General features: G+C 42.4%; 1 protein-coding gene across 1 annotated transcript in view; it reads right to left on the bottom strand.

The window, feature by feature from the left end:
* The window catches only part of kmt2ca (lysine (K)-specific methyltransferase 2Ca), a 297,312-nt gene that overhangs the window by 119,539 nt on the left and 150,934 nt on the right, over nucleotides 1-26,839 (bottom strand). Inside the window, exons 9-11 of the mRNA XM_052484247.1 lie at nucleotides 17,700-17,814; nucleotides 8,419-8,609; nucleotides 1,341-1,489 (exon numbers count right to left, since the gene is read on the bottom strand). Of these exons, the coding sequence (XP_052340207.1) occupies nucleotides 1,341-1,489; nucleotides 8,419-8,609; nucleotides 17,700-17,814 (455 nt within the window). The remainder of the gene's footprint in view (nucleotides 1-1,340; nucleotides 1,490-8,418; nucleotides 8,610-17,699; nucleotides 17,815-26,839) is intronic.

Raw genomic sequence — 26,839 nt, 5'->3', positions numbered from 1 at the left:
ATAGTCAATGAGACTACAGCACATAGTCAATGAGACTACAGCACATAGTCAATGAGACTACAGCACATAGTCAATGAGACTACAGCACAACAAGACTACAGCACATAGTCAAGGAGACTGTAGCACATAGTCAATGAGACTGTAGCACATAGTCAATGAGACTACAGCACATAGTCAATGAGACTACAGCACATAGTCAATGAGACTACAGCACATAGTCAATGAGACTACAGCACATAGTCAATGAGACTACAGCACATAGTCAATGAGACTACAGCACATAGTCAATGAGACTACAGCACATAGTCAATGAGACTACAGCACATAGTCAATGAGACTACAGCACATAGTCAATGAGACTACAGCACATAGTCAATGAGACTACAGCACATAGTCAATGAGACTACAGCACATAGTCAATGAGACTACAGCAGATAGTCAATGAGACTACAGCAGATAGTCAATGAGACTACAGCAGTGCTTCTTGATCCTGGTCCTGGGGACCTAAAGGGGTGACCATGTTTGTTTTTGCCCTGGGCACTACACACCTGATTACACTAATCAAACAAAAGTTTGATGATTCGTTGATTAGTGGAACCAGGTGTGTAGTGCTAGGTCAAAATCCTGTTTGGGTCCCCGTGACCAGGATTAAGAAACTTCAGCAATATTCCACTTAGTCAACAACTAGACTACAGTTATATTCTACATAGTCAACTTGACAACAGTACAACACTGTTCCACATCATATGTATTTGGACAGTGAAGCAAAAACATGTACATATACACAGTACCAGTCAAAAGTTTGGACACACCTACTCATTCAAGAGTTTTTCTTTATTTGTACTATTTTCTACATTGTGTGCAAATCTGTCATCAAGGCAAAGTGTGGCAACTTTGAAGAATCTCAAATATATTTTGATTTGTTTAAACACTTTTTTTTGTAATTACATGATTTCATATGTGTTATTTATTCTACAATGTAGAAAATTGTTTTGTTTTTTAAATAAAGAAAAGCCCTTGAATGAGGAGGTGTCCAAAAGTTTGACTGCTACTATCTACACACACACAGTACCAGTAAATACCCTCAAATAGAAGTTGACATTCTGTACTGTTTCCTATGAAACATCTCAAATCCAAATTGAGATCAAATGTTTCATAGGAAACAGTACAGAATGTCAACTTCTATTTGAGGGTATTGTTTTATACATTCTGTATTTGAGGATATTCTCATAGATGCCTAATATGTAACATTCACATCCCTAAAATGCTGGCGTATAGAGCCACATTACATATAACACTAGTCCACAAATACACTCCAGATGTGCAGTTTCTGTTCTTACCCATAGTTGGCTCTGGTTCTGGTTCTGTGGGTTCCTGGATGGGGCTGGCTGGGGTTTCCACCATGTCTCTCTGTGTACAGACGTAGTCGGCCTGGGGGTAAAGGTCCAGGTCGCCCCCTGCCTGCTTCTCACACTCCCCATGAAGCCACCTGAGAGAAACAAAAAAACACCATTAAATCAACAACACAGCTTTACATTACTTCAACTTGTAGCATCAGTGTTTCCCCAATAATTTATTCTTCCACAATAACCAGCACCATATTGTTTACACAAATGTCAGGTTATGACAATATACATAACCCACTAACAATACCCCCACCTGACGTGACTATGACAAAGCTTGAAATATACTATTTTGACTGGAACGCACCACAATCACATGCTCCATCATAACAGTGCAACTTCACTTGTCATCAGTGTGAAGCTGGTTTCCATCAGTCCTTCTTTATACCAGCCTTAGTTATAATTTGATGTCCACCCTGATGCATTAAGCATGACTAAACTGTCTAGTCGGGCAGGTTTGGTTCATCATCAGTCAGACAGCCTCCAGGGCAGCTCTCCCAGAGCGGGGTCTCTAAGCCTGTGGGTTTGCTCTGCCAGCTGTTTCCCCTCTCTCACTCTCCTCCACTCTTCCTCCCTTTTCTCGCACCCTCTCTTACTCTGCCTTGCTCCCTCTCCCTCTCCAGTCTCTCCCCTTCCCTCTCTCCAGATGAATTCTCTGTGTTGCGCTGCAGCAGGTTTGTCCCAGTAGGGTGCAGCCCGACTGTCTCCTGCTCCATTTTCTCTCCGGCTCTCCCTGCCTGCTGTAATTACATTTCTGCACAGGCATCAGGGCAGGGCAGCAGGCTGTATCGAAAGGACCCCCGAGTGAGTGTCCGCGGGAGGTAGAGAGTCATTATGGGGAATTGGGCTACTCCAGCGACTCCCGAGCTCTGGCTACTTCAAAAAGACGGACCAGTTTGAGTTCGATTAGTGTTTCAGTGGGGAAACTGGCAAAAAGTTAGTTAGCTGAGTCAGTGTGATAGGTAAGCACTATGCAAACACACCAATGCAGTTCATCGATGGTAATACATCCCAGTGTGTTCGGGGAACATTAGGATGACTACCAGAGAAGTGGCTGTGTGAGCCCTACTCGGCAATGTGAGTATGCTTCATCATACTTATGAGGGACCTCTTAGAGAATGGCCATGTCATCCCTTTCCCGGAAGCTGGTGTTAATGCTACTGTTAAAACTATCCACAATAACAATGCAGAACTGGCCTTGTGAATACTTTGTGAATAACCTATGGCTGCCACAGTTTTTCCTCTCCCCAATACAAAATGCCTCTAAAACAGCACGCACATCAAGTGTGGTTCCACTGTAAGGGTTGATATGAGTTTGCAGCTTCCATCTACTTCCCTGGACGCCAGGAAGTGTCTAGTACAGTGAAAATTGTGTGTGACCCTCAGGGGGCTTGCTGGACCTTGGATAAACCAATCCATTCGCCACAGCGGATTTTACTTTACACAACCCCTTATCACAAAGCCATCACTGTGCCACTGACCGCATGAGCTCTGGGTTGCCGTAATGACTTGTGGTCGGCGTGGGCAACAATTACTCTGTTGTGGAAATATTTTGGCCCTCAGCAGGGCTGTCAAATCCAGCTCTTTGATTGGTTAACAATAGTGGTTGGTGTAGAGGCCCCGTAGCCAGTAATCTACAGATTTATCTTTTCTGTGACCAGGATTGGCTGGAGCGGTAAGCCAGTTGTTAACCTGAAGATGACCTTTGGTATTGAACATTTGTACGATGTGAAACGTTTGAGAAACCAACCTAAGCTAAGTATGTAACACCACGTTTCCCTGTCTGTGAAACTTCAACAAACTAAAGTTTAATATATTGAAGATCAAATATGTCACATGCGCTGAATAAAACAGTTGTAGACCTTACCGTGAAATGCTTACTTACAGTCACTTAACTCTATTTCTTAAACTGCATTGTTGGTTAAGAACATTTTTACTAAATAAACTAAAGTAAAAAATAAAACAAAATAACAATAACAAGGCTATATACAGGTGGTACCGGTACAGAATCAATGTGCTGGGGGTGGAGTTAAAGTGACTATGCATGGATAATAAACAGAGTAGTAGCAGTGTAAAAATGAGGGGGCGCAATGCCAATAGTCCGGGTAGCCATTTGATTAGCTATTCAGGAGTCTATTGGCTTGGGGGTAGAACCTGTTAAGAAGCCTTTTGGACCTAGACTTGGAGCTCTGTTACCGCTTGCTGTACAGTAGCAGAGAGAACAGTCTATGACTAGGGTGGCTGGAGTCTTTGGCAATTTTTAGGGCCTTCCACTGACACCGCCTGGTATAGAGGTTCGGGATGGCAGGTAGCTTGGCCCCAGTGATGTGCTGGGCTGTACGCACTACCCTCCGTAGTGCCTTGCGGTCGAAGGCCAGGCAGTTGCCATACCAGGTGGTGATGCAACCAGTCAGGTAGGATGCTCTCGATGGTGCAGCTGTATAACTATTTGAAGATCTGAGGATCCATGCCAAATCTTTTCAGACTCCTGAGGGGGAATAGGCATTATAGTGCCTTCTTCACGACTGTCTTAGTGTGGTCGGACCATGATAGTTTGTAGGTGATGTGGACACTTGAAGCTCTCAGCCTGCTCGAATACAGCCTTGTCGATGAGAATGGGGGCGTGCTCGGTCCTCCTTTTCCTGTAGTCCACAATCATCTCCTTTGTCTTGATCACTTTGAGGGAGAGGTTGTTATTCTGGCACCACACTGTCAGGGCTCTGACCTCCTCCCTATAGGCTGTCTGGTCGTTGTCAGTGAGCAGGTCTACCACTGTTGTGTCGTTTGCAAACTTAATTATGGTGTTGGTGTCATGCCTGGCCATGCAGTTGTGGGTGAACAGGGAATACAGGAGGGGACTGAGCACGCACCTGTGGGAAGCTCCAGTGTTGAGGATCAGCGTGGCATATGTGTTGCTACCTACCCTCAACCCCCTGGGGGCGGCCATTTAGGAAGTCCAGGATCCAGTTGCAGAGGGAGGTGTTTAGTCCCAGGGTTCTTAGCTTAGTGATGATCTTTGAGGGTACTATGGTGTTGAACGCTGAGCTGTAGTCAATGAATAGCATTCTCACATAAGTGTTCCTTTTGTCCAGGTGGGAAATAGCAGTGCAATAGAGATTGCATCATCTGTGGATCGGTTTGGGCGTTATGCAAATTGCAGTGGGTCTAGGGTTTCTGGGATAATGGTGTTGATGTGAGCCATTAACGACCTTTCAAAGCACTTCATGGCTATGGACGTGAGTGCTACGCGTCTGTAATCATTTAGGCAGGTTGCCTTTGTGTTCTTGGGGACAGGGAGTATGGTGGTCTGTTTGAAACATGTTGGTATTAAAAATACTTAATCAGGGACATGTTGAAAATGTCAGTGAAGACACCTGCCAGTTGGTCAGCACATGCCCGGAGCACACGTCCTGGTAATCCGTCTGGCCCCACAACCCTAACCCTAACCCTTTAAACAACCCTAAGACCTGTTTAAAGGTCTTACTCACCTCGGCTACGGAGAGCGTGATCACACAGTCGTCCGGAACAGCTGATGCTCTCATGCATGCCTCAGTCTTGCTTGCCTAAAAGTGATTTAGCTTGTCTGGTAGGCTCGTGTCACTGGGCAGCTCACGGCTGTGCTTCCCTTTGTAATCTGTAATAGTTTGCAAGCCCTGCCACATAAGACGAATGTCGGAGCTGGAATAGTATGATTCAATCTTAGCCCTGTATTGACGTTTTGCCTGTTTGATGGTTCGTCACAGGGCATATCAGGATTTAATTTAAGCTTCCGGGTTAGAGTCCCCCTCCTTGAAAGCGGCAGCTATGTGCGAATGTTGCCTGTAATCCATGGCTTCTGGTTGGGGTATGTACGTACAGTCACTGTGGGGACGACCTCCTCGATGCACTTATTGATAAAGCCAGTGACTGATGTGGTGTACTCCTCAATGCCATCGGAAGAATCCTGGAACATGTTCCAGTCTGTAATAGCAAAACAGTCCTGTAGTTTAGCATCTGCTTCATCTGACTCTTCATCTGAGTCACTGGCGCTTTCTGCTTTAATTTTTGCTTGTAAGCAGGAATCAGGAGGATAGAGTTGTGGTTGGATTTACCAAATGGAGGGCGAGGGAGAGCTTTGTACGCGTCTCTTTGTGTGGAGTACAGGTGATCTAGATTTTTCCCCCCTCTGGTTGCACATTAACATGCTGGTAGAAATGAGGTAAAATGGATTTAAGTTTCCCTACATTAAAGTCCCCGGCCACTAGGAGTGACGCCTCTGGATGAGCATTTTCTTGTTTGCTTATGGCCTTATACAGCTCGTTGAGTGCCGTCTTAGTGCCTGCATCGGTTTGTGGTGGTAAATAGACAGCTCCGAAAAATATAGTTGAACTCTCCTTGTAAATAGTGTAGTCTACAGCTTATCATGAGATAATCTACCTCATGCAAGCAAAACCTCGAGACTTCCTTAATATTAGATTTTGTGCACCAGCTGTTAATTAAAAATAGACACAGGCCGCCACCCCTTGTCTTAACCAAGGCAGCTGTTCTATCTTGCCATTGGACCAAAAACCCAGCCAGCTGTATGTTATCCATGTCGTCGGTCAGCCACAACTCGGTGACAAATAAGATATTACAGTTTTTAACCATTTGAAGCTAGGGGGGTGCTATTTCATTATTGGATAAAAAAAACGTGCCCGTTTTAAGCGCAATATTTTGTCACGAAAAGATGCTCGACTATGCATGGAATTGACAGCCTTGGAAAGACAAAACTCTGACGTCTCCAAAACTGCAAAGATATTGACTGTGAGTGCCCCAGAACTAATGCTACAGGCGAAACCAAGATTAAACATCAAACAGGAAATGAACAGGATTTTTGACGCTGTGTTTACTAACGTGTCCTTATATGGCTGTGAACATACTGTGAACGAGCTTATGCGCTCTGCCGTTCATCCAAGATGTCTGCAGCATTGTGGCGTATTTGTAGGCATATCATTGGAAGATTGGCCATAAGAGACTACATTTGCCAGGTCCCCGTTCGGTGTCCTTTGTCTACGTTGGTGCGTAACTCTCAGTGGCAATAATTTTACCATGCGACACAGACAGAGAAGTATCGTTCCTGGAAGTGTGCATCATTGAAGAGATATGTGAAAAACACCTTGAGGATTGGTTCTAAACAACGTTTGCCATGTTTCAGTCGATATTATGGAGTTAATTTGGAAAAAAATTTGGCGTTTGGATAACTGAATTTTAGTTTTTTTTTTGGTAGCCAAACGTGATGCACCAAACGGACCGATTTCTCCTGCACAAAAAATCTTTCAGGAAAAACTGAACATTGCTATCTAACTGAGAGTCTCCTCATTGAAAACATCCGAAGTTCTTCAAAGGTAAATTATTTATTTGAATGTTTTTGCTGGTTTTTGTGAAAATGTTTCCTGCTGATGCTAACGCTAAATGCTACGCTAGCTATCAGTACTGTTACACAAATGCTAGTTTGCTATGCTTGAAAAGCATACTTTTGAAAATCTGAGATGACAGTGTTGTTAACAAAAGGCTAAGCATGAGAGCTAGCATATTAATTTCATGTCATTTGCGATTTTCATGAATAGTTAACGTTGCGTTATGGTATTGAGCTTGAGGCTATGATTACGCTACCGGATCCGGCATGGCTACACGCAAGAAGTTAATGTCCCGTTGGTAGGATAGTCTTGATCGGAGCTCATCCATTTTGTTATCCAATGATTGCACGTTGGCTAATAAAACTTATGGTAGATGGGGATTACTCACTCGCCATTGGATCCTTACAAGGCACCCCGACCTACGTCCCTGATATCTAGTCTCTTCTTCACGGGAATGGATTTGGGCCTTGTCGGGTGTCTGAAGTAAATCCTTCGCGTCTGACTCATTAAAGAAAATATCTTTGTCCAGTACGAGGTGAGTCATCACTATCCTGATATCCAGTAGCTCTTTTCAGTCATAAGAGACGGTGGCAGAAACATTACGTACAAAATAAGTTTAAAAATACATATTTTTACCTTTATTTAACTAGGCAAGTCAGTTAAGAACAAATTCTTATTTACAATTAAGGCCTAACCAGGCCAAACCCTAACGACGCTGGGCCAATTGTGCGCAGCCCTATGGGATTCCCAATCACGGCCGGTTGTGATACTGCCTGGAATCGAACCATGGTCTGTAGTGACGCCTCTAGCACTCAGATGCAGTGCCTTAGACCGCTGCGCCACTCAATCACACATGAGACAGATGATACAATCTGCGTACACAGAGACACTTAAGGAGGACCCTTGGGAACCCATGTGGCAGATACAGTATACACCACTTACTGATACATGTAAGCCTGGTCCCAGATCTGTTTGTGCTGTATGACCCCTTATGTGAAAAATGACAATGACCAAAACACTAACAGAATTGGGACCAGGCTAGTCATATACAAAATAAATATTATAAACTGGGTGGTTTGAGCCCTGAATGCTGATTGACTGACAGTTGTGATATATTTTATTTTATTTTACTAGGCAAGTCAGTTAAGAACAAATTATTTTTGTCAAAAACAGCCTAGGATCTCTGCCTTGTTCAGGGGCAGAACGACAGATTTTTACCTTGTCAGCTTGGGGATTCGATCTTGCAACGTTTCAGTTACTAGTCCAACGCTCTAACCACTAGGCTACTTGCCGCCCCAGGTATCAGACCGTATACCATGGCTATGACAAAATATTTATTTTAACTGCTCTAATTTCGATGGTAACCAGTTTATAATATCAATAAGGTACCTAGGGGATAAGGCTATAAGGAACCTAACAGAGCTTAGCAGTGGAATACTATAAGTCTGTCTGTCACAGCTAAGGGCTGTGTCCAGGCACTCCGCGTTGCGTTATGCATAAGAACAGCGCTTAGCCATGGTATATTGGCCATATACCACATACCCCTCGAGTCTTATTGCTTAATTACAGCTCTGCTGTGTATCAGCTCATTGTCTTGGATTCTGTAACATAATCAACAGTAACCACGGAATGAGGCGTACCTTTTGCAGGTATGGCAGTTGAGGAGGTCATCCTTGGGGACGTCGCTGGGGCCCTGGCCCCTCCCACACAGTGGACACGACAGGGCGGGGGCGGGCTCCTCCGGTCGCGTGTGGCAACTCTCACACAGTGTGATGTTGTGGCCCCAGTGGCCTGCCTGCCTGACTCCGCACTGAGAACACACCCGACAATTCTGGAGAGGGAGAGACATGCTACATTAGTTACATTACTACATGGATTCATTGCCTTCCAGAACATTTCAACATTTGTCTTTTCATTGTCTAACAACCGAAGTTTGGAGTTGAAAAACTATAACGTGAAAAAGACATTTGAAAAATACTTTTCCCGGTGGCTATAGAATGCTTAGCTACATGACAACAGAACGACCATAGATAACATAGAAAGTAATGACTTTATTTCTGCCAAACACCTTCAAAACATTTGCCAACTGACCTCACTTTGTTATGAAGCATGAAATTGTTCTGTTTGAATGTTTGCTGAAAATGTAACACATCAGAGGTCTAAACTAATTGACATTTATTTACATTGTAATGTTTGTAATTAAAACTGATACAACACTTGCCATCTTTACGACAGCCATTTCAAATACTTTTTCACTGCATTGAGTTACGAAATATCAGAATTAACATCCATTTCCCCAACGCATCTTTAAGAATATGCCTCCCTCTATGCAATGAGCATGTGATCAGACAGCTGGAAATTTCATTACGCCTTCAAAAGTACCACTTCAAGCTCATTGAGTAGCGTTCAAAAGGAGCAGCATCAGTCCCGGATTTTGGGGGCGAGGAGGAGGAACAAGCTCATTCTAAAGCTTCTCTGTGAAAACACCCACAACACTCAAACCCTCCCCTTCCAAAGCTCAGACCCCCACTGGCCTAGTACAGTAACAAGCCACCACTCTGGCCTGGGTCCAGTGGCCGGCTCATGTCCAACAGTGGGGGAGAGAGTTGGTGAATACTATCACTGTCTGTCAGGTCCTGCCTGTGGGACCGGGGAAGGAGGGAGAGGAAGAGATAAATGCCCACCCGTCCATCCTAAGGAAAGTAAGTGCCCGTCTGGGATTTGGGAGAAGATGGGGATAAGGTGGGGGAGGGGTGAGTGTGTGTGTTAGCAGGCCTCAGATAACTCAATTTGCCATGGCAGCACAGTGTGTGTTTTGTCACAGTGAGCAGTGGACAGACAGGGATTAATGAGATGGGGTGGTGGAGTTTGGGTGTAGGCTATGCTCAAACCCTACACTCCAACCCGAGTACTCCGTTCTGTCACCTCTGGCCTCTTAGCCCTCCGACCCCTACGGACGGGCAGCTCTCTGTACTGGCACCAATCTCTTCTCTGTCCTGGCACCCCAACAGTAGAACCAGCTTCCCCCTGAAGCTAGGACAGCAGAGTCCCTGCCCATCTTCAAAAAACATCTAAAACTCTACCTCTTCAAAGAGTATCTTAAATAATCCCACAGCAACCCCCCACACACACACACACACACACACACAATTGCATAAAAAAAATGTAAAGGCCTTTTATGAACTAACACCCCACTTCAATCTCTTCCCTTTTACTTGCTCTGACTATGCTGATAGCTACCTTGAGTAAAAATGTACTGCCTATGACTGTGAAATGTGGTTGTCCCACCTTGCTATCTTAAGATGAATGCACTAAGTCGCTCCGGATAAGAGCATCTGCTAAATGACTAAATTGTAAAATATTTAGAGTGAAAGAAAGAGGGGGAGAAAGGGGGACAGAGAGAGAAGGGGGACAGAGAGAGAGCGGCAGAGACAGAGAGAGAAAGGGAGACAGAAAAAGAGCGAGAAAGAGAGGGGGGGGAGAAAGGGGGACAGAGAGAGCAAGGCAGAGAGTGAGAGAAGGGGGACAGAGAGAGAGAGGCAGAGAGAGAGAAGGGGGACAGAGAGAGAGGCAGAGAGAAAGAGAGCGAGAAAGAGGGGGAGAAAGGGGGACAGAGAGAAAGGGGACAGGAAAGCAACACAATTGTACCCAACCAAATCATGAGAAAAAAAATAATTACTTGACACATTGGAAAGAATTAACAAAAACAACAGAGCAAACTAGAATGCTATTTGGCCCTAAACAAAGAGTACACAGTGGCAGAATACCTGACCACTGTGACTGACCCAAACTTAAGGAAAGCTTTGACTATGTACAGACTCAGCGAGCATAGCCTTGCTATTGAGAAAGGCCGCCCTAGGCAGACATGGCTCTCAAGAGAAGACAGGCTATGTGCACACTGCCCACAAAATGAGGTGGAAACTGAGCTGCACTTCCTAACCTCCTGCCCAATGTATGACCATATTAGAGACATATTTCCCTCAGATTACACAGATCCACAAAGAATTCAAAAACAAACCCAATTTTTATAAACTCCCATATCTACTGGGTGAAATATCACAGTGTGCCATCACAGCAGCAAGATTTGTGACCTGTTGCCACGAGAAAAGGTCAACCAGTGAAGAACAAACACCATTGTAAATACATATTTATGATTATTTATTTTCCCTTGTGTACAATGTTACAACACTGTATATATATATACACATGATATGACATGTGTAATGTCATTATTCTTTTGAAACTTCTGTATGTGTAATGTTTACTGTTCATTTTGATTGTTTATTTGACTTTTGTATATTATCTACCTCACTTGCTTTGGCAATGTTAACACGTTTCCCATGCCAATAAAGCCCCTTGAATTGAATTGAGAGAGCGAGACAGAAACAGACAGTGAGAGAAAGAGGGGGAGAAATAGGGACAGACAAAGAGAGAGAGAGAGAAAGAGGGGGAGCTGGTGGCCAGCTTCTGGTCAGAGGCATGGGATCAGAGAGAGGCATATCTATCCAATTAATGTGGCAGGTTAGGAGAATCCCTCCAATCCCTACCACTCTCATACCACTGCTGGCCGGGTGAAGAGGGGGATGTAAATTGATGGATTAGCTCAGATTACATCCCAATCTCTTCACCTTGTGGACTAATTAACTTAATTTGTTTTATTTATTTAACTAGGCAAGTCAGTTAAAAACAAATTATTATTTACAACGACGGTCTACCCCGGCCAAACCATAACCTGAGCCAATTAATTGAGCGCTGCCCTATGGGACTCCCAATCACGGCCAGTTGTGATACAGCCTGGAAATAAACCAGGATCTGTAGTGACACCTCTAGCACTGAGATGCTGCGCCACCCAGGGGCCCAAAACTAAGTCAAATGGGTGAATGAAAACTAAAATGTTGGTTTGAAAGATAGAAGTTTGAAACTAAGAAATCCTCACAAGTCTTCCAGAATGCAATAACAATAATGTTCACCTTTCCAATAATGTAAAGAGGTTGGGGCCATCTTAGCCTTGGGCACTCACCGCTCCCTCCATTTTAGGAAGCAAACAGCCAAAAACCTACTTGTTATGACTTAATACAGAGCTTAATAGCAGAGATGAACGCTTGGGTGCTTGCAAACCCTCACTGCAGCTCACAGCAAAAAGCAGAGAGAACACACTGTATTGTTGATGATTGAGGTCTGTATCGCCTCCCTCCCGCAGCCAAAAAGATGCTACAAAGAGGCACTAAAAGGCCCGAAAGCTATTTTCAACCATCGGATAAAAACAGCTGGGAGACTCTTAAGGGACAGTGGAGAGATGGAGAGATGTGGAGAGAGGGGGGGGTGGAAGAATGAGGGGAATGGGGATAATGTGAAACAGCCGGGAGACTCTTCGGGGGACAACAGAGATAGAGGGGGAAAAGAGAGACAGTGAGAGAGAGAGAGAGAGAGAGAAAGAGCGGGGAGGAATGGAAAACAGAAAGAGGAGGCCGGGGAGGGGTGAAAACAGTATCACTGTAAACAAGGAGACGTGATTTCAAGAGAGCTTCACATAAAAGCTCTTGTTCGTTCAGAGCTTATTCTCACCGCCACATTTTCCTCCCCCGTGAGGTAAATTGACAGCACTTTATTCCTCATACAAATACAGTGCTTTCAGAAATTATTCCCACTCCTTTACCTTCTCCATATTTTGTTGTTACAGCCTGAATTTTAAATGTATTAAATTGAGATTTTGTCACTGATTAACACACAATATCAAAGTGGAATTTAATTTGTCAAAAATGTTCTTATTATTAAAAAAAATAGACTGAAAACATTTCAGCTTTACAAGTATTCAATCCCTTTGTTATGGCAAGCCTAAATAAGTTCAGGAGTAAACATGTGCTTAACAAGTCACATAATACCTTGCATTGACTTACTCTGTGTGCAATAATAGTGTTTAAAATGATTTTTGAATGACTACGCCATCTCTGTACCACACACATATAGATAATTGTAAAATCCCTCAATCGAGTTGTGAATTTCAAGCACAGATTCAACCACAAAGACCAGGGAGGTTTTCCAATGCCTCGCAAAGAAGGGCACCGATTGGTAGATGGGTACAAATAAAAAAGCAGACGCTGAATATCCCATTGAGCATGGTGAAGTTATAAATTAGACTTTGTCTGCTGTATCAATACATCCAGTCACTACAAAGATACAGGCATCCTTCCTAAATGATTTGCAGAAGAGGAAGGAATTTGCTCAGGGATTTCACCATGAGGCTGATGGTGATTTTAAAACCAGTACCGAGTTTGATGGTTGTGATGTGAGAAAACTGAGGATAGATCAACAACATTGTAGTTATGCCACAATACAAACCTAAATGACAGTCAAAAGAAGGACGCCTGTACAGAATACAAATATACCAAAACATGCATCCTGTTTGCAACAATGCAGTTAAGTAATTCTGCAAAAAATGGTGTCAAAGAAATCTACTTTTTATCATGAATACAAATCGCTATGTTTGGGGCAAATCCAACACAATAGATCACGGAGTACCACTTCATATTTTCAATCATGGTGGTGGCTGCCTCATTTTGGTCATGGGCAAGGTCTAGGGAGTTTCTCTTTAATAAAAAACACATGTAATACAGCACAGACAAATTCACCTTTCAGCAGGACAATAACCTAAAACACAATGCCAAATCTACACTGGAGTCGCTTACCAAGACAGCATTGAATGTTCCTGAGTGGTCTAGTTAAGTGTTGACTTAAGACTTTCTGTTTAGCAATGACCAACAAGCAACTTGACAGAGCTTGAAGAATGTTTAAAAGTAATAAATGGGCAAATATTGTACATTCCATGTGTGCAAACCTCTTAGAAACTTACCCAGAAATACTCACCTGAAAACCCTACAAAATGTGCTTCTAAATGTATTTTCTCAGGGGGGTGAATACTTATCTATTCAAGATATTTTTTATTTTTTTAAGTATGAAAAATAAAACGGGTAAATTATAATATAGTCATTATTGCTCATAATTGACCCCTACCTTTGTGAAAAAAAATAAACAAAACTTTCTGAGCAATTGTATTAGTATAAAAATAAATCATTCAAATATTGAGCTATATTGTATGCCAATTGTTTGGGGGAAATTACATTATTTTATACTAATAAAATTGTTCAGAGGTAGAAATTGTGATTCGTTATTTTCTCAAAAAAAGTAGCGGTAAATTATTGACACCCCTAAAGATATTAGTAAATTAAAACAGCCAAAAGTGTAGTATTTGGTCGCATATTCCTAGCACACAATTATTACATCAAGGTTGTGAATTTACAAACTTGTTGGATGCATTTGCAGTTCATTTTGTTTGTGTTTCAGACAATTTTGTGACCAATAGATATGAGATGGTAAATAATGCAGTTCATTTTTATGCATTTCTCACTTATACTATAAATAAGAATATAATATGTTTCTAAGAACTTCCAAATTAAAATGTCAACACTACTATGATTCAGGAGTGAACCGTGAATAATGATGAGTGAGAAAGTTAAAGGGTCAAATGATGGTAATGATGTTGCAAATTAAAGAAAATGTTATTTGTCACATGCTTCGTAAACAGCAGATGTGAGCATACAATAAAGCTCAGAATTTGAATTATTTATTTTACATATTCATTATTAATCATCTTTATCAACGGTGTCAATCATTTCGGACATCAATGTAATTTTGCTAGGTTATCATCAATGCGCAATTGAAAATTCTGTTTTACCGTGATAAAGAAGTAAGAAACCGGGGCCTCCCGGGTGGCGCAGTAGTCTAAGGCACTGCAGTGCTAGCAGTGCTAGCAGTGTCACCAGAGACTCTGGGTTTGAGCCCAGGCTCTGACACAGCTGGCCGCAACCCGGGAGGTCCATGGGGCAATGTACAATTGGCCCAACGTCGTCCGGGTTAGGGAGTGTTTGGCCGGTAGGGATATCCGTGTCTCATCGCGCATTAGCGACTCCTGTGGCGGGCTTGGTGCAGTGCACGCTTACCAGGTCGCCAGGTGCACAGTGTTTCCTCCGACACATTGGTGTGGCTGGCTTCCGGGTTGGATGCGCGCTGTGTTAAGAAGCACTGCGGCATGGTTGGGTTGTGTTTCGGAGGACGCATGGCTTTCGACCTTTGTCTCTCCCGAGCGATGAGAAAAGATAGTAACTACTAACAATTGGATACCACGAAATTGGGGAGAAAATTGGGTAAAATGTCAATTGTAAAAATTAAAAATGTAAAAGTAAGATAACGGAAACTACTCATCTGGCAACCTGCTGAAAGGATGTTGTCAATTGTTCAGATTCACCATCAGCAATAGTTTGGGTAAAGTTGATTATTTCATAACGAGGACAGCAATTCATTTGTGAGGCGCACTACATGGCCAAAGCGGGATGAGAAAAGAAGCCCAATAAAAACTTCCAAAGGTCAAGGGGTGACATCCAACGTTGTGGTATATATTCACTTATTGCTCATTTGTGAACTATAAATATTCATACATTACTAGCTCAAACACCTAATCTGCAAAAATGACAAGTTAATTAGTGGGTGATGGTGATTTCAGAAGCAAAGTGGGGGGACAAAAAACATAGGCTACATTGCCCTCCCTAAACTGATAGTGGTGGTCATCTGGTGGTAGATGCCTAGTCTCCCTTATGGCTCAGATCAGGTGCCTAAAGTCCATACACATACATAATAATGATTATTTATTATTATTTTTAACGCACAAACAAAAACCATCAAGCGCTATGATGAAACTGGCTCTCATGAGGACCGCCACAGTAAAGGAAGAGTTACCTCTGATGCAGAGGATAAGTTCATTAGAGTTACCAGCTTCAGAATGCAGCCAAAATAAATGCTTCAGAGTTTAAGTAACAGACACATCTCAAATCTGTCGTTCTGAACAGGCAGTTAAACCCACTGTTCCTAGGCCGTCATTGAAAATAAGAATTTGTTCTTAACTGACTTGCCTAGTTACATAACGTTTTTTTTTTTTTAAGGCAAAATGTGACTACTTTGAAGAATCTCAAATATAATTTAACACTTTTTTGGTTATTCCATGTGTTATTTCATCGTTTATATGTCTTCACCATAATTCTACAATGTAGAAAATAGTAAAAATAAAGAAAAACCCTAAAATGAGCAGTTCACGTTTGAACTGGAATTGTTCCTAAAGATTTGAAAATTGCCAAAGTTATCTCCCTCTATAAATCTGAGGATCCAAGATCTTTCACAAATTAAAATGGCCTATTATCTGTAGTATCATGTTTTTCTAAAATCCTAGAATTGGTGTATAAGAGAATGTTCAAACATTTAAAATTAACACTATTCTATGAGTACCAATATTGTAAAAACTCGTAAAATCTACTCCACAAATATGGCTCTTTTGCAACTTGTGGATCAAATCTTTACAGCTCTTAACAAAGAATACTTGGATATTTTTTTTATTTATCCAACGCGTTTGACACAGTCGATCATGAAATATTACTTTATAAATTGTATGAGATTATATATATATCGTTCTCTTTGCCGAGGATACCAATTTCATTTAATCACAATAATTTTGATTCACTAATTAATTAAGCTAACTTATGTATAGCCACATTTTCTGAATGGTTCCAGATCATTTGTTAATCTTCAAAATGTTAAAACATTATTGTATTAAATAGTAAGTAAATAATACATCTATAAAAATAAAAAGAGCCAGAATCTAAATTGGTTGGAAATGAAATGGAACAAGTCACATCCACTAGTTTCCTCTGAGTTCTAATTAATGAAAAGTTATCCTGGAAATATCATATTACATTTGTCTGCAGCAAAGTGATGAAATCTGTAGGTATCATCAGAAAGATTAGTGGTTTGGTTTATCAGGCTTGCTTCCTAACTCTATACTATAGCTTAATTTACCCATATCTCATTTACCGTAATAGTGTCTGGGCCAGTACATATGCCTCATACCCACACAAAATTACTCATCATACAAAATACATGTGCAAGACTAGCTGCCACCAGTATCTCAGTATCTTGTCTATTTATGACATTAATGTACGTCAATTATACACTTTCATCTAGAAATACTCATACCTCCCAGACAGTTTACCTTTCAATGGATTCTTCCAGGTTCATTCTGACATCCATCTATATAACACACTGCAATAACCTTCACCTTCCCAACTGTCGCACCTCAGAGACAGTTCTCTATCAGATAAAGAGGTACCATACTCTGGAATCCTTATCTTCACATTGCCAAAAGCTCATCATCCCTCAATAACTTCAAGCGAAGAAAGGGGGTCAGCCTGATGAACCAAACTACCCAATAATCCCCTCATTGTAGCCAGACAGAAGCCACTCTTCAGTAAAAGGCACGACAACCCACTAGGAGTTTGCCTAAAGGACTCTCAGACCATGAGAAACAAGTTTCTCTGGTCTGATGAAACCAAGATTGAACTCTTTGGCCTGAATGCCAAGCGTCACATCTGGAAGAAACCTGGCACCATCCCTACGATGAAGCATGGTGTTGGCAGCAGCATCATGCTGTGGGGATGTTTTTCAGCAGCAGGACCTGGAAGACTAGTCAGGATCGAGGGAAAGATGAATACCCAAGAATACCCAAGAAGACACGAGGCTGTAATCGATGCCAAAGGTGCTTCAACAAAGTACTAAGAAAAGTGTCTGAATACTTACGTAAATGTAACACACACAGTTTTTACCCTGTCATTATGGTGTATTGTGTGTAGCAAAAACAATTTAATCCATTTTAGAATAAGGCTGTAACATAACAAAACGTGGAAATAGTCAAGAGGTCTGAATACTTTCCGATGGCACTGTATTGCACTGTCTTGAAAGGGAAAGATGCACATCCCTTACACGCTCTTGTCTCGGCCCGACGGTATTCCGTGTTGTGAAAGGTGTTAGGAGTGTTTCTTACCTTGCATCGCCAGCCATTGGTGGGGATGGATTCCATTGCAGGCTGGAGACAGAAGGTGTGATAGCCTTTGTCACACATGTCACACACCAGCATCTTGCTGTCCTCTCCCGGGTTCCTGAAAAACACACACAGTAGAGGGAAAGATGACACACACACACCTAATAATATGATCTCAGTGTACAAGACATTAGGAACATCTTCCTAATATTGGGTTGCATCCCCCTTTGCCCTCAGAACAGCCTCAATTCATTTGGGCATGGACTCTACAAGATGTCGAAAGCATTCCGCAGGGATCCTGGTCCATGTTGACTCCAATGCTTCTCACAGTTGTGTCAAGTTGGCTAGATGTCCTTTGGGTGGTGGACCATTCTTGATACACAACAGTTGAGCGGGAAAACCCCAGCAGCACTGCAATTCTTGCCACATTAGTATATTTGGATAGAAAACACTCTGAAGTTTCTAAAACTGTTTGAATGATGTATGAGAGTATAACAGAACTCATATGGCAGGTGAAAACCCGAGAATAATCCAACCAGGAAGTGGGAAATCTGAGGTTTGTAGTTTTTCAACTCATTGCCATTCCAATATACAGTGTCTGTGGGGTAATTTCCTAAGGCTTCCACTAGATGTCAACAGTCTTTAGAACCTTGTTTGATGCTTCTACTATGAAGGGGGGCCGAACGAGGGGGGATTGGGCCAGGTGTCTGGCAAATTGTGACGCGCGGTCATGTGAAAGTTAGCTTGCATTCCATTTCTTTTCTACAGACAAAGGAATTCTCTGGTTGGAACATTATTGAAGATTTATGATAAAAACATCCTAAAGATTGATTCTATACTTCATTTGATTCTATACTTCATTTGACATGTTTCTATGACCTGTAATATAACTTTTTGGACTAGCACGCGCATTTGGATTGGTTTACCAAACACCCTAACAAAAGGAGGTATTTGGACATAAATTATGAACTTTATTGAACAAATCAAACACTTATTGTGGAACTGGGATTCCTAGGAGTGCATTCTGATGAAGATCATCAAAGGTAAGTGAATATTTATAATGCAATTTCTGACTAATGTTGACTCCACAACATGGCGGATATCTCTTTGGCTATATTGGTCTCTGAGCGCCGCACTCAGATTATTGCATGGTATGCTTTTTCTGTAATTTTTTTTTGGAATCTGACACAGTGGTTGCATTAAGGAGAGGTGGATCTAAAGTTCAATGTTTAATAATGTTTATTATGAGTATTTCTGTAAATTGATGTGGCTCTCTACAAAATCACCCCATGTTTTGGAACTACTGAACATAACACGCCAATGTAAAATGAGATTTGTGGATATAAATATGCACATTATCGAACAAAACATACATGTATTGTGTAACATGAAGTCCTATGAGTGTCATCTGATGAAGATCAAAGGTTAGTGGCTGTGTTTTTCTGTGACTTGGTGGTGACGTAACAATCGTTTGTGGTGCTTTCGCTGTAAAGCCTTTTTGAAATCAGACGCTGTGGCTGGATTAACGAGAATTGTATCTTTAAAATGGTGTAAAATATTTGTATGCTTGAGGAATTTTAATTGTTGAATTTGGCGCCCTGCACTTTCACTGGCTGTTGGTGAGGTGGGACGTTACTGTCCCTAATATCCCAGAGAGGTTAACCTGTCTCCTCCCCTACATCTATACTGATTGAAGTGGATTTAACAAATGACAATGTTTTGTATATTCAGTGCATGAGGCACTTATGGAGACACACAAAAAAGAGAAAAATGACACCCACCCACACACCTAATAAGCATCTAACATAGCACAAGAGATAGCACAAGAGTTTGTTTCCCGACCGTGTCGACAGACAACCTAACAAACCGTCAACTGTTGACTCTGGTCCTCCAGGGTCTCAGTGTCTATGGGCTCTTTATCAGTGACTCATTTCGAGTCTGGGACTTGGACAATCGACTACATTCATGTATCAATGAAGTATGAGGAAGAAAAGAAAGCCAGCCAGACAGTTGGGAGTTTGAATTTAGTTTGTCAATGGGGGAGGTTCACATAGTAGGTTATGTTTAATATAATATATTTTATCACACACCACATTGTGAACAATACCTTTTTTTAACAGTGTTTATAGGAATGAGAAAATAACATTTCCTTCAACAGAATCAAATTTGCTAAGCTTCAAGATTCAAAATTTGTTCAGCCAATCAAACCTGCCATTAAACTGAACCCGCAATCGAGAACAGTCCCTCTACGGCGGATTTTGGTTGGATTAACAATGTTTGAAGAATAAATCAAGAGACCAGAGCGTAAGATTTATGGTGTACGCATGTGTGTGTGCAGTGGAGGGTTATGATATTAGGGAAGAGGCTAGAGCCCTGAGATCTATCAAATCCCAGCAGCCTGTATTTCAGCTGACGCAAATCCAACCTGAATGAAAACATCATCTGAGATTTACAACTGTGCAGTGGAGTCATTACCGCCCGCGCACACACATCCCTAGATCACTCCGTGCCCCCCCCTGCCAATTCCAGAGTGCTCCATCTGGTAAAACTGCACTATAGATTTCACTATGCTTTTCCCCCTTCTCTCTTCCTTCCCAGTTCCTTGGGAGGCTAAGCACCATGATGCAGGTATCCAAAATAAGGTGGGGTGGAGGTGGGTGTGTATGTGTGCTTGCATTATGAGAGGATAGCAGGGGTATACGGTGGGCCTCTTGCCCCTACAGACCGGCTTCACGGTGGGCCTCTTGCCCCTACAGACCGGCTTCACGGTGGGCCTCTTGCCCCTACAGACCGGCTTCACGGTGGGCCTCTTGCCCCTACAGACCGGCTTCACGGTGGGCCTCTTGCCCCTACAGACCGGCTTCACGGTGGGCCTCTTGCCCCTACAGACCGGCTTCACGGTGGGCCTCTTGCCCCTACAGACCGGCCTCACGGTGGGCCTCTTGCCCCTACAGACCGGCCTCACGGTGGGCCTCTTGCCCCTACAGACCGGCTTCACGGTGGGCCTCTTGCCCCTACAGACCGGCTTCACGGTGGGCCTCTTGCCCCTACAGACAGGCTTCACGGTGGGCCTCTTGCCCCTACAGACAGGCTTCACGGTGGGCCTCTTGCCCCTACAGACAGGCTTCACGGTGGGCCTCTTGCCCCTACAGACAGGCTTCACGGTGGGCCTCTTGCCCCTACAGACAGGCTTCACGGTGGGCCTCTTGCCCCTACAGACAGGCTTCACGGTGGGCCTCTTGCCCCTACAGACAGGCTTCACGGTGGGCCTCTTGCCCCTACAGACAGGCTTCACGGTGGGCCTCTTGCCCCTACAGACCGGCTTCACGGTGGGCCTCTTGCCCCTACAGACCGGCTTCACGGTGGGCCTCTTGCCCCTACAGACAGGCTTCACGGTGGGCCTCTTGCCCCTACAGACAGGCTTCACGGTGGGCCTCTTGTCCCTACAGACAGGCTTCACGGTGGGCCTCTTGCCCCTACAGACAGGCTTCACGGTGGGCCTCTTGCCCCTACATTCAGGCATTACAGTAGGCCTCCTGCCCCTACATACAGGTTTCAGTTCCCACAATCTCAGATGTCATCTCTTTCAACATTAAGAGCTTCTGTTAAATTCTGTCCATGATTGACAGGCTATGACACGCAAATGCTATGGAGATGAACCTGCATGTCCCACGTGGGATTCCATGTCAAATCAACAAGCACACCAGAGACTAGCGTGGTGATTATCACCATACCAAAAACATGGCCTTGGTCCATGAAATTAACATTTTAATTTTTGACCATGCAGAGTTCAGGAAACTCTATAAAAATCATTAAAAGCCCAGCTTCAATGGAGACAACTTTAGGTCACGCTCTGTTGGTTTTCGATTACTTCATTTGCTGGCCCCTGGAGCATTTTGAATCGTAATATGTCTCTGCAAACATAGTCACCACCGTCTTTCATCTAATCTTTACTATATTGAGAAAGTATTTCTACACCTTGACATAATCCACATTTTGTTATAATTTACAAGTATTCACAACCGAGTCAATACATGTTATAATCACCTTAGACAGTGATTACAACTGTGAGTCTTTCTGGGTATGGATTGTACAATATTTGCACATGATTATTTTTAACATTCTTTAAGCTCTGCTAAGTTGGTTGTTGTTCATTGCAAGACAGCCATTTTCAAGTCTTGCCATTTTAAGTCCAAACTGTAACAAGGACAAACATTCAATGTTGTCTTGGTAAGCTACTCCAGCATATTTTTGACCTTGAATTTTAGTCTATTGTCCTTTTAAAAGGTGATGTTGTCTCAAAGTGTCTGCTGAAAAGCAGACCGGAAAAAAGATTTTGCCTGTGCTTAGCTTCATTCCTTTTCTTTTTAAGCTAAAAAAAAACAAAACTCTGCAGTCATTGCAGATGACAAGAATAATCATAACATGATGCAGCCACCACCATGCTTGAAAAATATTAAGAGTGTTACTCAGTGATGTGTTGTGTTTACCCAAAACATAACGCTTTGTATTCAGGAAATTAAGTAGATTTTTTTTGCCAAATGTTTTGCAGTATTACTAAAGTGCCTTATTGCAAACAGGATGCATATTTTAGAATACTTTTATTCTGTACAAGCTTCCTTTTCCCTGTCTTTTATGTTTGTATTTTGGAGAAACTACAATGTTGTTGATCCATCGTCACAGCCATTAAACTCTGTTTACATACAGTTGAAGTCGGAAGTTTATATACACTTAGGTTGGAGTCATTAAAACTAGTTTTTCAACCACTCCACAAATGTCTTTTTAACAAACTATAGTTTTGGCAAGTCGGTTAGGACATCTACCTTGTGCATGACACAAGGTATTTTTCCAACAATTGTTTACAGACAGATTATTTCACTGTATCACAATTCAGGTGGGTCAGAAGTTTACATATGCTAAATTGACAGTGCCTTTATACAGCTTGGAAAATTATAGAAAATGATGGCATGGCTTTAGAAGCTTCTGATAGGCTAATTGACATCATTTGAGTCAATTGGAGGTGTACCTGTGGATGTATTTCAAGGCCAACCTTCAAACCCAGTGCCTCTTTACTTGGCATCATGGGAAAATCAAAAGAAATCAGCTCAGAAAAAAAATTTGAGACCTCCACAAGTCTGGTTCATCCTTTGGAGCAATTTCCAAATGCCTCATCTGTACAAACAATAGTACGCAGGTATAAACACCATAGGACCACGCAGCCGTCATACTGCTCAGGAAGGAGACGTGTTCTGTCTCCTAGAGATGAACGTACTTTGGTGTGAAAAGTGCAAATCAATCCCAGAACGGCAGCAAAGGACCTTCTGAAGATGCTGGAGGAAACAGATACAAAAGTAACTATTTCCACAGTAAAACGAGTCCTATATCGACATAACCTGAAAGGCCGCTCAGCAAGGAAGAAGCCACTGCTCCAAAACCACCATTAAAAAAGCCAGACTTCGGTTTGCAACTGCACATGGGGTCAAAGTACTTGTGGAGAAATGTCCTCTGGTCTGATGAAACAAAAATATAACTGTTTGGCCATAATGACCATCGTTATGTTTGGAGGAAAAAGGCGGAAGCTTGCATGCCGAAGAACACCATCCCAACCGTGAAGCACAGGGGTGGCAGCATCATGTTGTGGGGGTGCTTTGCTGCAGGACGAACTGGTGCACTTCACAAAATAAATGACATCATGAGGTAGGAAAATTATGTGGATATATTGAAGCAACATCAAGACATCAGTCAGGAAGTTAAAGCTTGGTCGCAAATGGGTCTTCCAAATGGACAACTTCCAAAGTTGTGGCAAAATGACATAAGGACAACACAGTCAAGGTATTGGAGTGGCCATCACAAAGCCTTGACCTCAATTTGTGGGCAGAACTGCTTGTGCGAGCAAGGAGGCCTACAAACCTGACTCAGTTACACCAGCCCTGTCAATTTATTGTGGGAAGCTTGGGGAAGGCTACCTGAAGCGTTTGACCCAAGGTAAACAATTTAAAGGCAATGCTACCAAATAGTAATTGAGTATATGTAAACTTCTGACCTACTGGGAATGTGATGAAAGAAATAAAAGCTGAAAGAAATAATTATTCTCTACTATTATTCTGATATTTCACATTCTTAAAAACAAGTTGTGATCCTACCTGATCTAAGACAGGGTATTTTTAATAGGATTAAATGTCAGGAATTGTGAAAAACTGAGTTTAATGTATTTGGCTAAGGTGTATGTAAACTTCCGACTTCAACTGTATACGTGCCCCGTTTCAGGAAACTAGGCGTATGTCATGGGTCACTAGTTCACAGGAGAGCAATTTGAAAGTACTTGTTTTTTTGAATCAAAATGGGTTTTTGGGCAGAAATGCCTTCTCGAACATCTGAACTTCCATGTGCCTTAATAAGCAACTTGTGTGCCATCTGTAAATACCAATGAAATTGTTAAATTACAAGCCAAGTTGGTTAAGATACAGAAAAAGACAGAAACCTCTTCTAGCAATGATTGGCTGAGATAATGAGTGAGCTGGACATGCCGAGAGATGAGTTTGGATTGGTCTGCCATATAGCACACTTCTGTCTATTTGAGCTGGTCAGAATGTGTCAGGTAATCCCGCCTAACGCGGCTTTATTTTTAAAGTATTGCATATTAAAACTTAACAAAAGACGTCACTGCAACAACTGTTTCAGAGCACTCTGGTCTGAGTGTACCAGAGTGCAGAATAACTGATTAATTTACGAACGCTGAACACCGATTGAATATGGTCGGGGTCATTAAACATTGACAAAAAAGCTTAATTAAATTGTTTCCAGGAGCAGTTACAGTCACCAACGCTCTGGATAACATGAAAACAGTTCAACCAGCTCTGCTAGGGCGAGTAAAATGGTCAGAGATTGGGTGGGGGCTAAACTTTAAATAAATGTCCAATTATTTGTACCTGGAATTTGTCTTTCAGTTATCAGTAGGACACACCTGACCCTCTTCCACCAGTCATACAAGGAGAATGGTCTAATGCCTCCCATCAAAAAGAGAGCTGGCCCAAGCAAGCACCGGTTACACCTGAAGCATGAGGACTTGCAGTGAGTGCTGAACTTCAACAACTACTCAGAGGATAATGCAATAGTATTACCAGAACACCACTGGTGGAAACTGCTGCCATCCCACGTGACAAAAACAGCAGTGTGGCGTCTCCGCAAGGATTCGATGACAACACTTGGTATGTAAAGCAAAAAAAAAAACGTTTTGATTATTTAATTGACCTCCCAACATGACTGGCACTGGTATTTTGTTTAGTCAAGCTGTGTGTCATTTTAACTTCCAGTTTCCAAGATTATGTTTCTGTATGCAGTGCTGCTGCTCTGAACATTTGTAGATAAGTGAAACTTACCTGACAATGAATATTATGTTTAACATTGCATTTTCTTTTCATTAACTTATCTTAATGTTCTTTTGTTGTTGGCAGGGGCACTATCCTTCTGACCCTATGCAGCCAGGTCCCATCTACTTTCTATCTCCTCGCAACTGCAGTGCCCAAAACAAGAACAAGTTAGTGCTCTGGTACTGTGCCTGGCGGACCATGCACAAGCTCCACCACAGTTTTGACCTTCCTGATCACAGGCCACACAAAGTTTGCCCCTGACTGATGTGTGGGCATCAACGAGCAGCGCTTCAGAAAGAACAGAGTGAACACTTTGTCTGAGATTGCTGGTGTTGTGAAGGACAGCACTGTGACAGGGGTCAACATCCCACAGCTGTTTGGACTGGAGGATGGTACAGTGCTGGTGAAAAGCTATGGCTGGCAACAACACCTGACTCCATACTTCAGACTGCTGGCACAGTTCAAGCAGTACCAGCACTTCAGGTGAATATAATTTCATTGCATTGTATAAGGTTCTTCTTATCTAAACTTGGGAGGTGAATTGATGTTGTACAATAATAGCGAAGACATCAAAACTATGAAATAACAAATGGAATCATGTAGTACCCAAAAAAGTGTAAAACATCAAAATATATTTTACATTTCAGATTATTCAAAGTAGCCACAATGTGCCTGGATGACAACTATACACACGCTTGGCATTCTCTCAACCAGCTTCGTGAGGAATGCTTTTCCTTTACGCTGTGGTCCAACTTATCCCAAACCATCTCAATTGGGTTGAGGTCAGGTCAGGTGATTGTAGAGGCCAGGACATCTGATGCAGCACTCCATCACTTTCCTTGGTCAAACAGCCCTTACACAGCCTGGAGGGGTGTTTTGGGTCATTGTCCTGAGCCAGATTTATCAGAGCGAGTGATGACAATGCGCAATGCCAAACGTTGGCTGGAGTGGTGTAAAGCTCGCCGCAATTGGACACATGAGCAGTGGAAACGGGTTCTCTGGAGTGATGAAATACGCTTCACCATCTGGTAGTCCGACGGGTGAAGTACATAGTGACAACTGTAAAGTTTGGTGGAGGAAGAATAATGGTCTGGGGCTGTTTTTCATGGTTCGGGCTAGGCCCCTTAGACCCAGTGAAGTCAGGAAATCTTAACGCTACAGCAATGCCTAGTTAAATAAAAGGTTACATAAACATGTTTTTTTAAATACACACACTACCGTTCAAAAGTGTGGGGTCACTTAGAAATGTCTTTTTTTTAAAGAAAAGCACTTTTTTTCCCGTTAAAATAACATCAAATTGGTCAGAAACACAGTGTAGACATTGTTAATGTTGTAAATTATTATTGTAGCTGGAAACAGATGATTTTATATGGAATATCTACATATTCCCATTATCAGCAGCCATCACTCCTGTGTTCCAAAGGCACGTTGTGATAGCTCATCCCAGTTAATAATTGTAAAAGGCTAATTGATCATTAAAAAACCCTTTTGCAATTGTTAGCACAGCTGAAAACTGATGTCCTGATTAAAGAAGCAATACAACTGGTCTTCTTTAGACTAGTTGAGTATCAGCATTTGAGGGATTGATTACAGGGAAACTCGTCAGTCTATTCTTGTTCTGAGAAATGAAGGCTATTCCATGCGAGAAATTTCCAAGAAACTGAAGATCAACGCTGTGAGCTACTCCCTTCACAGAACAGCGCAAACTGGCCCTAACCAGAATAGAAAGAGGAGTGGGAGGCCCCGGTGCACAACTGAGCAAGAAGACAAGTA

Source organism: Oncorhynchus keta, chromosome 28 (assembly GCF_023373465.1).
Source record: "Oncorhynchus keta strain PuntledgeMale-10-30-2019 chromosome 28, Oket_V2, whole genome shotgun sequence".
Classification (NCBI taxonomy): domain Eukaryota; kingdom Metazoa; phylum Chordata; class Actinopteri; order Salmoniformes; family Salmonidae; genus Oncorhynchus; species Oncorhynchus keta.
The sequence above is the reverse complement of the archived record's forward strand: the minus strand, read 5'-3'. Positions and strand labels throughout refer to the sequence as shown.